General features: G+C 56.3%; 1 protein-coding gene across 1 annotated transcript in view; it reads left to right on the top strand.

The window, feature by feature from the left end:
- Positions 1-13787, top strand: part of CHD6 (chromodomain helicase DNA binding protein 6) — a 63681-nt gene that overhangs the window by 25878 nt on the left and 24016 nt on the right. The window contains 14 exon segments of the mRNA XM_040607835.1: positions 272-389; positions 1835-1921; positions 2195-2329; positions 2647-2768; positions 3406-3649; positions 4101-4277; positions 5942-5968; positions 5970-6086; positions 6877-7132; positions 7626-7836; positions 8350-8545; positions 9092-9256; positions 9654-9833; positions 11044-11154. Of these exon segments, the coding sequence (XP_040463769.1) occupies positions 272-389; positions 1835-1921; positions 2195-2329; positions 2647-2768; positions 3406-3649; positions 4101-4277; positions 5942-5968; positions 5970-6086; positions 6877-7132; positions 7626-7836; positions 8350-8545; positions 9092-9256; positions 9654-9833; positions 11044-11154 (2146 nt within the window).

Below are 13787 nucleotides of genomic sequence, written 5' to 3'. Positions count from 1 at the left end.
CTCTGTCCCAGCCCCAGCATCCCTGTCTTGCTGCCCTTGTCCTGAGCCAGCCCTGGCAGTGGAAAGCAGGAGAGCTGCTGCTGCTGCAGTGCTCAGTCTTGGCCTGGACCCAGGCCACGTCTTTCTCCAGTTTGGGGTTTTGCTTGGCAAGGCATAGGCTGCATGTTCTCTGGGAGATCCCTGGTGGTCTGCGTGGTGGATGGGATGGGATCGGGCCCAAAGGCTTCTTTGGTCACATTCTGTTGATTTATTTTTTTTTTTTTCTCTGCAGCTCCTACCTCCACTGTAAGTGGGCAACTCTGGAGGAGCTGGAGAAGGACCCCAGGATCTCCCAGAAGATAAAGCGCTTCCGGAACAAGCAGGCTCAGATGAAGCATATTTTTACAGAGGTGAGAGCTGAATGCAGCAGGCAGCTGTGCCTGACCCTGGCATACCTGGGCCTGGTGTGGTGACTGAGCAGGTCAAGAGCTGAGCGTTGCCTCTGATGCCTCCCAGCCCAGGTGAGATCAGCTCCAGGATCAAAATTCAGGGCTGGGAGTGGGCAGGCAGGGCTCGCAGCAGCAGTGCCTGCCCTGCCTGAGCTCTGCCATAGCTCAGTGATGCTGGGGTGCTGCCCAGAGCACGGCCTGTGTCCCCTTGCTGACACCGTGGCAATGCCCAGGAGGCTGCACAGGACCTCAGGCTTCCAGGCTAGTTTGAACCAGGTCACAGCACAAGAGGGTGAGCAGGTGGGGATGCTGGAGCCAAGGGGACATGACAGTGCCCTGAACTGCCATGGTGTCACTAGCAGAGGTATGCGCAGGGTGACAAAAGTCACTTGCCAGGCCTTGGAAGTTTTGCTCACTGGGCAGCATGCAGTGCTGGAGGTGCTTTCATGGTGAAGCAGAAGTGCTATGGGAGAGGGGGAGCTATAAATAGTTGGGCTTTGGGCAGCTCCTGCCCACTCTGTTGTATAAGCAGATTAATCTTGTTTAAATGAAAGGTGTTCTGTGATTTATCTTATATATACTCTGGAGACAGTTGTTGGATCTCCTCAGACTGCCCCTTACAAGTGTAAATCAGGCCAGTAGGCTAAGGCAATTTCTCTGTGGATGTAGTTGGAAAGCTGGGGGTGTGTGTCAAATTTCACACTCCCGAGTGTGTTTGGGGTCTTTCCCAGAATGCAAAGAAACAGCATGTGTTGACACACACTGTACCACTAACAATTTAGCAAGGAGCAAATGCTCTTTCCTGTGACTAACTGGGGCCTGGGGAGCTGTGAACATAGAAGCCTGGTTTTGCTCCTTCCCAAAACCTAGACAGTGTCTCTCTAAAGACCACTGCTAGTCTAAAGCCCACTCCTCCCAAGGTGTTCCTAGCAGGGGGATGAGCCCTTCCCTCATGAGCAGTTGCTGCTGGTGACTGCTAAGCTGAAGGGAGGGAGAGAGAGAGGCAGAGACAAAGAGCAAGGTGTCATCCTGTGGAGTTCAAGCATCCAACAAGGAGTGGAGTTCATCGGGTGCTGTGTGTGGCTCTGTGCTGTGGCAGTTGCAGCTCTGGATGCTGCACATAAGCTTGGGGCCAGATGGGCTGGAGAGGCCATTCTTGCCTCCCAGCAAGCGCAGCATGGAACCCACGGCTGCTCTAAAGCAAGAGCTTTGCCTTCTGCAGGGCTCCTGCATCTTCCCTGCCCAGAGACAGATGTCAGTGTACCTGTGTCCAGGGCACTTGGTGTGCTGTGCACAGCTAGCAGCATCCTGGGGACAGATGCCCCGAAGCAGTTTACTCATTCCCACCATCTGTTTAACCCTGTAATCACCTTGAACTTAACTCTTTTTACTCTTTGCTGTCACAGCCTGATGAGGATCTGTTCAACCCCGACTATGTGGAGGTAGATCGAATTCTGGAGGTGGCTCACACAAAGGATCCTGACACTGGGGAAGTGAGTGGCTGCATTGCTTGCTTGCCCCATGGGAGGAGGGAGGGAGGCTTGGCAGGAGGCCCAGACCCACAGTGTGCATTGCAGGTCGTTCCTGAGCACCCTGAGGCCTTACTAGCCTTTTGCAGCCTGAGCCCAGTCCATGGGCACCCCTTGGCACAGGGGTAGATGGAGGGCCGCTGACTGTCCCTGTGACTCGCTCTCGGTCGAAGTTAAGCTGGGGCTGAGTGGTCATGAGCCCTGCGCTGTCCCTGAGCCTGTCTCTTTGCACTGCAGGAGGTGACTCACTACCTGGTGAAGTGGTGCTCACTGCCCTACGAGGAGAGCACCTGGGAGCTGGAGGAGGATGTTGACCCAGGGAAGATTAAAGAGTTTGAAGCCCTCCAAATCCCTCCAGAAATCAAGCACATGGTAACGTACCCAGAGGTAACGTACCCAGCTGGCAGCTTGCTGCCCTGGGCAGGCAGGGACTGTCTGTGTCTTGCCAAGGCCCAGCAGTGCTGACCTTGTCCCTGCTGCTGCATTGCAAGCCCCGTATCCTCCCCTGTGGATGGGTTAGTTAGCAGGATCTGAGGGTGGGATCCAGAGGCCAAGACCTTGCTGTGAATCAGCTGTTAGTGGCTGTTCTGACGTCTTGTCCTGATGTGCAGCCCCAGAAGCAGGGTCTGGCCTTGCTGAGCATTAGCTTCTTCCTCTCCATGGACATTGCTCCTGCTCTTTCCTCCTAGGAGCGCCCAGCATCTGAGTCCTGGCAGAAACTGGAGAAGTCCCGGGAGTATAAGAACAGCAACCAGCTGCGGGAGTATCAGCTGGAGGGAATGAACTGGCTGCTTTTTAACTGGTATAACAGGTGAGGAGGGGCTGGAGCCCTGTGCTCCCGTGAGGAGTCCTGCTGGCAGTGGGGCCGCCCTGGTGTGTGCAGTCACAGGAGCAGCAGAGCTGGGGGAGCAGAGATGACAAATTGGGGGCCTGATAGAGGGGCCACGGAGACTTTCCAGTGCTGGAGCTGGCAGGCAGCTGCCAGGAAAATTGTGTTTGTTTTAGCTTTGCAACTGAGTCTTTAGGAATGTTTCTCACCAGTAAACGCTGATGAGTGTTGGAGACAGTAGGGCTTAGTTACGGCACTAAGATACACCTGATTTTTGGTATTGGCCAGGCTACTGATGAGCCATTCCTGTGGCAGGAGTGCAGGAATATGTATGTTCTCAGCTGCAGCAGGCTGTCAGATGCATCTTTCACTGGCTAGTGTGCACGCAAAGGACAGCATTTTTCACACTAACTTTGAGTCCATCATCTTGCAAGAAGTTGGATGGTCTGGCTTAGCCAGACCAATTTGGGCCACTGTACCAATGTGCCCTCGCCCCCCACGCTGCGGGGTCAGAGAGATGTGGGTGGAGGTGATGTGCCTGACATCCCATCGAGGAGTTGTTGACAGGGTGGTTCCTGCCCCTGAGGGCGTGTTCACCTGTACCTGTCCATCTCTGCAGGAAGAACTGCATCCTGGCTGATGAGATGGGGCTGGGGAAGACAATCCAATCAATCACCTTCCTCTCAGAAATATTCCTGATGGGCATCCATGGCCCCTTCCTCATCATTGCACCTCTCTCCACCATCACCAACTGGGAGAGGGAGTTCCGCACCTGGACAGAGATGAATGCCATCGTATACCACGGCAGCCAGATCAGCCGGCAGATGATCCAGCAGTACGAGATGGTGTACAGGGACACACAGGTGATTGATGCACACAACACTCCCAGGATGTGCCCCCCAGTTCTGGCTTCCTTTGCTTGGGAAGCAGTGAGCTGCATGTGAAACTCGTGGTTCATCTGGAGAGGGAAAGGTGATCTTTTAAGACCTTTGCTGGCATCGGCTCAGGGTGCACTGTGTATGAGTGAAGAACAGGCCCAACTCATGCAGAAAGGGGAAAAATGCTGCAGAACCCCAGCCCAAGTTCTTGTGCAGTCCTGTTTGTCTGCCCTGAAGCAGTGTCTGGTTTGGAGAGATGAAGCCTGTGGCCAGGGAAGGAGGCTTGCAGGAACCTGCCTGCTGCTTGAGAGAGATTAATCTGGGGAAATCCCAGCTAGGAGCCAGATGCTAACACTGATACTGTCAGACATCCTGTCTGACAGTGTCCTGCCACCCTGCAGGAGTCAAGCGCTGCATATGGTTTATATCTCCCTAGGGTAACCCTCTCCCTGGGATCTTCAAGTTCCAGGTGGTTATCACCACCTTTGAGATGATTCTTGCTGACTGTCCAGAGCTGAAGAAGATCCAGTGGCGCTGCGTGGTCATTGACGAGGCACATCGCCTGAAGAACAGGAACTGCAAACTCCTGGAGGGGCTGAAGCTCATGGCCCTGGTGAGCATGTCCTGCCCAAGTTCATGTGAGAGCAGGGTGGGCCAGAGATGGCCATGCCTAGCAGTCAGGAGCCACTGCAAACTGCTTAGGCCGAGTGCCAGGGATGAGAGCTCCCTGTCAGAGGGAAAGCCATCCAGGACCCATCAGGTTGTTGAAGCAGTGCCAGTGACCGGGGCCCTTTGATGGATGGGGGGCACTGGTGTCCTGCAGCCATCACAAACTCCTTTTTGCTGAAGTGGAATATTAGCCCACAGCAGGCCAAGTGCCCCCATGCCTTCCCATCTGTGTGCACTCCCTGGCAGAGCCCGGCCTGGCCTTGCAGCACAGCTTAGGCTGCTGCAGGACACAGGGGCAGTTGCTGACCAGCCGTGCACAGCATCCTCTGGCCGTGGTGTGCTTTATACCCTGCGGTGAGCAGGACTGCAGTGTTGAAGCTTTTTTTGGTTTCTGCAAATATGAGACCAGTCTGTGCCAGGGATGGGGGCACAGGACTGTGCGTGGTGAAAAAGGGATCAGTGAGCTGCTCTGAGAAATGTGTTTGGATGTCCAGCTCCTTTCCAGCCCTGGGAAAGGCACTGCTTCTGTTCGCTGGACTGAGGACCATCAGGCTTTTGGATCTCCCAGCCCTACCCAGCTTCTATCACACTCTAGCTGGGCCAGGCCTTCGAAAATTATTAGTCTTATATCTCCAGTTCCCAAAGACCCATATGTTTCCCCCCGACTTTGTGTCTTATGCAGGTCCCTGCTGGGTTGTGAGAACCCTGGGGCAAAGCAGGATTGCTGCTGGCCCCGCTTCGTAACCATCGCCTTCCTCTGTACAAGTCTTGTGGGAACCTCACACCTTTACATTGCACTTCTTTCATAGCTGGTGGGTCTTGGGGGCATTCTTTGCATTAGGTTGGACAGGAGGATTAGCCTGAGCAGCGAGTGAGCACCCGAGTCTCTGGCACTGCTGCGACAGAGTGGCTGGTGCAGCTCAGAAGGCAGCACCTGATGGTGCCTGAAGCCAGAGCCTGTGGTGTCAGCACATGGGAGTGCATTCCTCTTCAGGGGTCATCCGCTCCTCACACCCCCAGATCTTGGAGGGGTTGTCTGGACCCCTGTCTCCTTTTACTGCACACATACCTACATAGTGAACCTCTAATAAAAGCTCCTTCTTCTTCCCAGTGCACACTTGACAGTCATACGTGCCCCCGCTGATTTCAGAGCACCCTGCTCACGCTGACCCTAGAAGCAGGTGCCTGGGTGCCCCTCGGTGTCATATGTCACTGAGCCATGTTCCCAAGCCCTGAAGAGGGATTTCCCCCCGGTGCACAGAGGATTGGGCTCTGTCAGCATCCCTGTCTGGTGCCAGCACAGCCCTGCCTGGGGGTCTTGTGCCACGGCGGGGCTGAAGCCTGGGAGGGTGTGGGATTCTCAGTTCTGGCTGTTGTTGGAGTGGGCCGCATCCAGGGGAGCATCCTGGGAGCCACAAGACAGTGTTGCGTGGCAGTGGCTGGGTCAGGGCTGGCATCATGGCCAGGGGAGCCTTTCAGGGAGTGTGTGTTCCCACAGGCCACCCAGAGTGCTCCTGAGGCTGGAAGACAAGGAGCATTGCGCTCTTGGAACACCTTGGACCCAGCCGGTGGATCTGAGCCCTCAACCTGTTTTCTGTGTATACCCAGGAGCACAAGGTGCTGTTGACAGGGACCCCCCCTGCAGAACTCGGTGGAGGAGCTCTTCAGCCTCCTGAATTTCCTGGAGCCACAGCAGTTCCCCTCAGAGACAGCCTTTCTGGAGGAGTTTGGAGACCTGAAGACAGAGGAGCAGGTACCTAGAAGAGTGACACTGGTGACTGTTAGCACAGGCCATTGGGACATGCAGTCACCAAGCCAGGCACACACTCAGACATGTGCTTCATGGAAATGAATAGGACTCCTTATGCTTGCAGAAGCAAAGTTGTGACAGAGCCCCCAACGCTGCTTTGGAGAGGGGAGACCAGCCTGTGCCAAGGCAGTGGTCTGCTCCCTGCCTAGCTCCCTACTGACCCTTGCGTGCCTGCGCGGTGCAGCTCATCTGGCTTTCTTACCTGGTCTGTCCCTGAAACCAGCAGGAGTGTAGGGGGAGTGAGGAGATCAGTAAGTCCTTGTGTCAGTCACCCTTGTCAGGTTCCCCTGGGGAGCCGTCCTCCAAAGTTACCCTTGAGCGTGGGCCATGGAAAAGAGCCCAGTCCCCTGGGCTGTCTCACTGCCATTTGAATTGCCATTTGGCTTAAGTGGGGATTGCACAAAGATCGTCATTCTGAGGGAGCAGGCACGGGCACGTGGAGCATCATCTCAGCTGCTATCAAAGCTCAGCTGTCCTGCAGCAGACGCAGTTATCCAAGGCTGCCAGCAGCAGAAGCGTGTGGAGTTCATGGCCCAGGGCTGGTCCCTCACATGCCTGCCCCAAGGAAGTCAGACTCTGAAGTTGTCCTGGCGGTCAGCAGAGCAGGTGCTTCAGGGTCATTTGTAGTGGGTTTCCAGCCTGGGGAGGCTGTAGCATTGCAGGCCCTTCCGCTGTTGTCAGCGCGTGCTTGCTGTGTTGGGAGGGCAGTGAATCTCTACGCTTGCTCTGGCAGGTGAAGAAGCTGCAGTCCATTCTGAAGCCCATGATGCTGAGACGGCTGAAGGATGATGTAGAGAAGAATCTGGCACCCAAGCAGGAGACCATCATTGAGGTGGAGCTGACCAATATCCAGAAGAAATACTACCGGGCCATCCTGGAGAAGAACTTTTCCTTCCTCTCCAAGGGTGCCAACCAGCACAATATGCCCAACCTCATCAACACTATGATGGAGCTGCGGAAGTGCTGCAATCACCCGTATCTCATCAACGGTGAGGGCTGTGCACAGCAGGTGTGGGGGACACTGCAGCATTTGCTGGTCACTACCTGCAGAGCTCACGTGGCTTGGGAGCCAGCCTAGACCCTTATGCCATGTGCTGCTGGTGTGGTTGTGCATCCAGGCCCAGCACAGGATGCAGTGATCTCCCTTGTTGCCCTGAGGGGCAAACTAGCTCCCTGCAAGTGCTGCTTGCTGGTGGGCACCTCGGGGTCTTGTGAGGCTTGCTATATTTGGGGGTGTTCTGGCACAGGACCCTCTCCAACATCCCAGCCTGGCTTGATCTGCCAAGAGCTGGTGCAAGCCGTGAAGAAGTAGAGTCACAGGAGTGGAGGGGCTTCTGGAGGTCTCTAGCCAGCCTCCCTAGACATGATCAGCTACATGGGTTCTGTTCCTTGTGTGGTGGCTTGCTGTCATCCTGGATGGGAGGCTGGGGGCAGCTTCACTGCCAGCCTTGCCAAGAGCTCACGTCCCTTCTCACCTGGCAGGGGCGGAGGAGAAGATCCTGGAAGACTTTCGTAAAACACACAGCCCGGAGGCACCGGACTTCCAGCTGCAGGCAATGATCCAGGCGGCCGGGAAGCTGGTGCTCATTGATAAGCTGCTTCCCAAGCTGATTGCTGGTGGGCACAAGGTCCTCATCTTCTCTCAGATGGTGCGCTGCCTGGACATCCTTGAAGACTATCTCATTCAGAGGCGGTTAGTACAGGCTTCAGCATTCACCACAGCTCCTCCACATCACCTCCATCCTGCACTGTACATACAGAGTAGCAACAGCCCAGGGTGGGGATTTGGCCATTCTGTGCTCACGTACCAAAGGATCCAAGTTACAGGCTACTGCTGACGGGTGCAGAGACCCCAAAGCTGGGCAGCTGTGACCTGTCCCTTCTGCATTGCCCAGGGCTAGTCGTAGGAGTGACCAAATGGGAATAGGCCCTTCCCTTGGTCCTGGTTCCCATGAGCCCCATATGCATGTGCCATGGACAAGGTCATGGTTTTGCCATCATAAAAGGAATGACTTCTGGGAACAACCACAGTGCACACAGGCTGATGAGGCCTGAGCCTCCACCTGTGCACAGGTCCTGCCCGTAAGTCTGGGCTGCCTGCATGGCCACACACAGCCTAGGGGAAGGAGCAAGAAGGGGTTTGTAAGCCACAGCCAGTTTGGGCCCTGCTGTGACCCTGCTCTCATCTTCTCCCGTCTCTGAGCAGGTACACCTATGAGCGCATTGATGGGCGGGTGCGTGGGAATCTGCGCCAAGCTGCCATCGACCGCTTCTGCAAGCCCGACTCGGATCGCTTCGTCTTTCTCCTGTGCACGCGGGCAGGCGGGCTGGGCATCAACCTGACCGCTGCCGACACCTGCATCATCTTTGACTCAGACTGGAACCCACAGAACGACCTACAGGTAATGGGCCAGAGTGGGACAGGCTGCCAGGAGGTCCTATGGCATGGCTCCCGTCACTCATGCTAGCTGGGGAGGGAAGGGCAGCAGTACCCAGCTGTACTGGGCATGGGGTGCGATGCTGGGAGAGCTGTCAGGAGTGCAGGCAGAGGGGACGTGTCATGGGGAAGATCACAGTGTGGCTCTAAAAGCATGAGTGGGCCACAGGTGAGGCAGCACTTTGTCCATACCTGGTGTTGGTGGGGCTGAAGTGCTGGGTGCCCCCATCTGCTGAGATCCAAGGCTCTAGCCTCAGCCCCGTGTCCTTGCCTGGGGGTGCAGGGGTCTCTGATTCCTGCTCCACAATTGCGCAGGCCTGGCACTAACCAGCACCCGCTGGCAGAGCCCTGCCAAGTCAGCCACAGGCACTAGATGTGGCTGCTCTGGTGGGTGGGAGCTGACTGTGGCTCAGGTGGGTGTGTGGGGGTGGTGTTGCAGGGTGCCACAAGCCACACGATCCCCATCCTTCCAAGCTCACTGTGCTTGATGCTGTGCCCTCTGCACTCCCAGGCTCAAGCTCGCTGCCACCGGATCGGGCAGAGCAAGGCAGTGAAAGTCTATCGCCTCATCACCAGGAACTCCTATGAGCGGGAGATGTTTGACAAGGCCAGCCTGAAGCTGGGCCTGGATAAGGCTGTGTTGCAGGACATCAACCGCAAGGGCAGCACGAATGGGGTAGGTTGGCTGTCAGAGTGGGGCTAGGTGGGAGGCACTACAGGAGAGCTCACCTCCTTCCCCTGCAAGTCACTGCCAGGTTGGAGCAGAGACATAGGCAAGCTTCTGGGGAGGGAGAGCCTGGTCCCACACACTTGCATTGCTGCTGTTTGGCCTGGCAGGCTGCCTCGGGGTTAGGGGGTGCATGTGGTGCTGTGCCTGGGTGACATGGACTGGAAATTCCTAACAGTCCCTCAGGCAGCGTTTTAAGTGGCCTATGCTGTAGCATCGGGAGGTCTGGATTGGCCTGGGGCATCTCTGCCCTCCCTCCCTCCCAAGGCAGAGGGAAGAGTCTTCTCCTGTTGTGCAGTTCCCAGGGAGGCTGGCCAGTTTGGTGATGCCCCCATGTTTTGGGCAGGTTCAGCAGCTCTCAAAGATGGAGGTGGAGGACCTGCTGCGGAAGGGTGCCTATGGTGCTCTGATGGATGAGGAGGATGAAGGATCGAAGTTCTGCGAGGAAGACATTGATCAGATCCTCCAGCGCAGGACTCAGACCATCACAATCCAGTCTGAGGGGAAGGGCTCCACCTTTGCCAAGGTGTGCTGTGCTCCATCGGGAGGGAAGGGGGACTCCCCCCAGGGTGGTAGGGGACACGCTGGGAGCATGCAGAGCAGTAGTGGTGGGCTGACCTCTTGCCTGTGTGTTGAGACATGTCTGCATGGAGGCCAAGCTCCTGCCTGGCCTCCTGCACCCAGGAGTGAGGCCTGGCTGGGGCACAGCAGCAGTGTGGTTTCCTGTCTCACTGGTGGTTAGCAGAGCATTTGAGGAGGGGGCCGCCAGCTTGGGTGGGTGCTGTTGGGGCTATTCAGGAGGGTTCAGCTTGCCAGTTTCCACTTTCCCTTTGAAGCCGCTCAGGCTGGTAAGAAGGCAGAGCAGGGGCTGTCCTCCAGGTGCTGGGCATTGCCAGGCTGTGCGCTGTCACCAGACTGGCAGCGTGGAGGGATGCAGAGCTGCTCTTGTGTCCCAGTCAGGGCATTGCAAGGGTTTAGGGCTTACTCTTCCAATGGGCTGAGGACTCCTTGCCATGGCAGTAGGCCATGCCCAGAGCTAGACCCTCTGCCTGGTGCTGTTGTGGGCAGAGTTGTGCCTCTCCTTGGGGAGGATGGATAAGTTCAAAGCCTGGGTGAGATCCAGTCCTGAGCTGGGCTGGTCTTCTTTTCATGGGTTGAGCTTATTTCATCCAGTCTGTCACCTCCCCTGCCCTTCTAGACACCAGTGCTGCCTCAGTGTGGTGCTTTGCCAAGCAGAAGTGCAGGTGGTGACCTGGGCTGCTGGTGGTGTAGGAAGGAGTTGTGGTACCTTCAACACAGCCCTGCTGCTGCACAGCCTAGCTCTGACTCCAGCCTTGCGGGACCAGGCTGCTGGCCTGCACAATGCTTGAAGCTGGGCGCTGCTGTGCCGGGGAAGCTGTGTGCCATGTGGCCCTGACATCCCCACAGGAGAGAGCCCAAGGAGCCAGCTCAGTGCTGTGCTTGTGTCCTCTGAGGGCACAAAAGCCATCTGTCCCTTCTCGTCTTGCAGGTGGCACAGCCCAGGCTCTGTTTCCAGTGGCTCAGGTGGGACTGCAGAATAGAGGGGTTCAGCTCCCTTAAGCAAACAAAGAGCCCTCTGGCATGTATCAGCATGGGGTGTAACACCTCATGGCAGCAAGACTGTGCACTGTAGACATGTGTTGGGGAACTGTATGGGGGAAGGCACATCTGGATGGTGGGTTGCACCCTGTTCACTCCTCTTCTTCCACTCCCAGGCCAGCTTTGTAGCATCGGGAAACAGAACTGACATTTCCTTAGATGACCCCAACTTCTGGCAAAAGTGGGCCAAGATAGCAGAGCTCGATACAGACGCCAAGAATGAAAAGGTAGGATCCAGCTTGTGGCCTGTGTGCCCCACAACTGGTCTGACACCACGTGGCATGGTCTCCAGGAGGAGCTGCGTGCTTCTGCTGAGCTTGTGAAGGGATATGTGTTGTGCATCAGGAATTACTGCAAGGGAAGACTGACCCACGAGTGCTGGCTAAAGCCACCATTACTTTGGCCACATGGTGGGCTGCATCTACCTGGTATTTCAGGGTGCTCAGTCTATGCTCCCAGCTACTCCCAGACCTGGTTAAGGGGCGACAGTTGGGGCTGGCAGCATGTGAGGGGAGGAGAGGATGAAACAGCCAGCACAACAGCATGCCTGTGAAGCCAGCAGACTGATGTGACTGCCTGTGCATGAGTTGGAGCTGTGTTGGAGTTCTGCGCAGGACAGGCAGGCATGAGTGCCTCCCGCTGCCTGCCAAAGTTGGGTGCAGACTGGGCAGCTGGGGCTCCAGTGTGGAGCAGTACCAGGATGACCCGATGCTGCTGTCCAGATGCCAGTTCTGATCTTGGATCCCTGGCTGTCTCACCAAGCCCAGAGACCTTCAGTAGCTTGAGGCACGCCAGGGCCAAGCTGCTGTGTGCCTGGCAGGACACAAAGGGGCCCAAGTAGCAGCTTTTGCTGTGGCTGGGGATTGGTGGGGTGAGCAAGGCTCTTCCCATGCTTGGGGGAAGCTGTGTAACCATACCTCAGCCTAAACCCAGGTCCATGTGAGCCCTGGAACCTGGGCAGAGGGGAGCATTTGGCCTGGCAGCTCTGGTGGAGGCCTGTTGAGCTGACATGAGTTAGTATGCTCCAGCCCCTTCAGCCCTGGAGCTCACAGTGCCAGGCACATTCATTTCACTGCAGCCCCCTGCTCCCACCACCCCAGGTCTCCATGGTTAAGGAGGTGGTATTTGTCATGGTGAAACACAGCAGGGCACACCAGCTCTCCCAGCAGCGGGCAGAGAGGAAGCTGTGCTGTGTGCAACTGTACTTGCTGGCCCAGGCTCCGTCTCCTCTCTCCAGGTGGCCCTCTGGGCCCCTAGCAGGGCCACAGTATGCGTGGGCCTGCTCAGGGAGCCTTTAACCCAGCAGCAAGTCCAGCCATTTAGTGACCTAGAAGCAAAGAAGACTTGCAGTTAGTGGAAGCTGGTGGGGGAGCAGGTAGTATCTCAGTAGGCAGGTCCCTGCAATCAGTTGTGCATCACATGGTCCTGTTTAATGCCAAGGTAACAACCATAATAACCACACTTCTCTGTTCTGATGTATTCGTAATGTTTAATGTGTGGGTTTCAGCAGCAGCACGGGAGGATTTTGAGGAGCTGCAACACTGATGATCAAGAGGCATGTGCCAGGCACACTGGCACCCTCAGGTACCAGCCTGTCACTGGCTTCATGGATATGAGGGCACCCCTGGAACTGGGGGCCCTTGCTGAGCAAGTGGTGTTGTAGTGGGAGCTGTGTACTGGCTGGGCTGCAGCAGGTGGTGGCTGGTGGCTGGAAGGCAGCACCTCTTTGCAGAAGAAATGGCTCTTTGTGGTGAACACACCAGTACTGTGAGGGCTCTGAGGTGCCATGCTGCTTCCCCTCCTCGTTTGTGCTCACAGATGAAGGCAGGTTGCAGGGAGGTTGAATGTCATGGCTGTGGCACTGGGTTTGTCAAAAGCATCACTGTGTGTGGATGCGTGGTCTGGTTTGGGTCTCAGCTCTGTCCTAGATCAGAGCAAGCTGGGGAGGGGGCTACCAGGGGCGCAGCACCTCAGGGGATGTACACAGCCCTGTGTGGTGCCTGCAAATGCTCCCTCTTGCTCAACTTCTCATCTCCTCTGAGCAAGAGGGTGCAAGCGAAGTTGTCTGGGCCAACTGGGTTTGGCCCTGACAGCATAAGGGGTGTCACAAGAGGAGCTCTGGCTTGGGCAACTCTGCTGATACTTACCCTCTCTTACAGTGTCAAATGTTCCCTTGTGCTGCCTTTCCATATCCCACTGAATATCAGTCATGTTCACCGAAGCCTGGGGAGTTGTTCAAAGACTGTGCGGGTCAGGCTCAATATCCACACGTTGCTTTAGAAACAAATCTCTCTAAAAGCTCTATATGAATAGGGATCAAGGGGGCTGCCCAGGGCTTCTCCTGGCTCAATGGAGCAAGTAAGGACAGGTTTGGATTCTGCCACTCTTTCCTCCATCAGCGTTTGCAGCCCTGCCTTCAGGGATGGGAACAAAAAGTAAAATTAAGTGAATCTGGCAGGCCCATCGCCATGTCTGGGTGAGGGGATTGCAGACTGTAAATATGCTCCTGAAGTCTTGTGTTTTGCCCTTATTGGCAAATTGGCTCATTCCCAGGAGCTCTGGCAAGCCAGTGCTTGGCTTCTCCTGACCTGGTAGCAGAGCTGCTGGACGTTCCCTGTGTGCCTCTGGGGAGCATCTCGTGGGGGCAGCATCCTTGTTCCCGGCTGCTGCCTGCTCCGCCCACAAAAGGAGCTCTCTAGCTGAGCACTGAGGAGCTGGAAGGGTTTGGTGACTGCCTGTCGGGAGGCAGGAGTGGACAGATGGGGTCTCATCTTTCTGCTGGTCCTGCAGAGCTGGTGGGCTCGGCTGCGACCTATGCCCCTCCTGCCGGCTCCTCCATTGAGCGCAGGGTGCTGCAGCT

Source organism: Falco naumanni, chromosome 10 (assembly GCF_017639655.2).
Source record: "Falco naumanni isolate bFalNau1 chromosome 10, bFalNau1.pat, whole genome shotgun sequence".
Lineage (NCBI taxonomy): Eukaryota > Metazoa > Chordata > Aves > Falconiformes > Falconidae > Falco > Falco naumanni.
The sequence above is the reverse complement of the archived record's forward strand: the minus strand, read 5'-3'. Positions and strand labels throughout refer to the sequence as shown.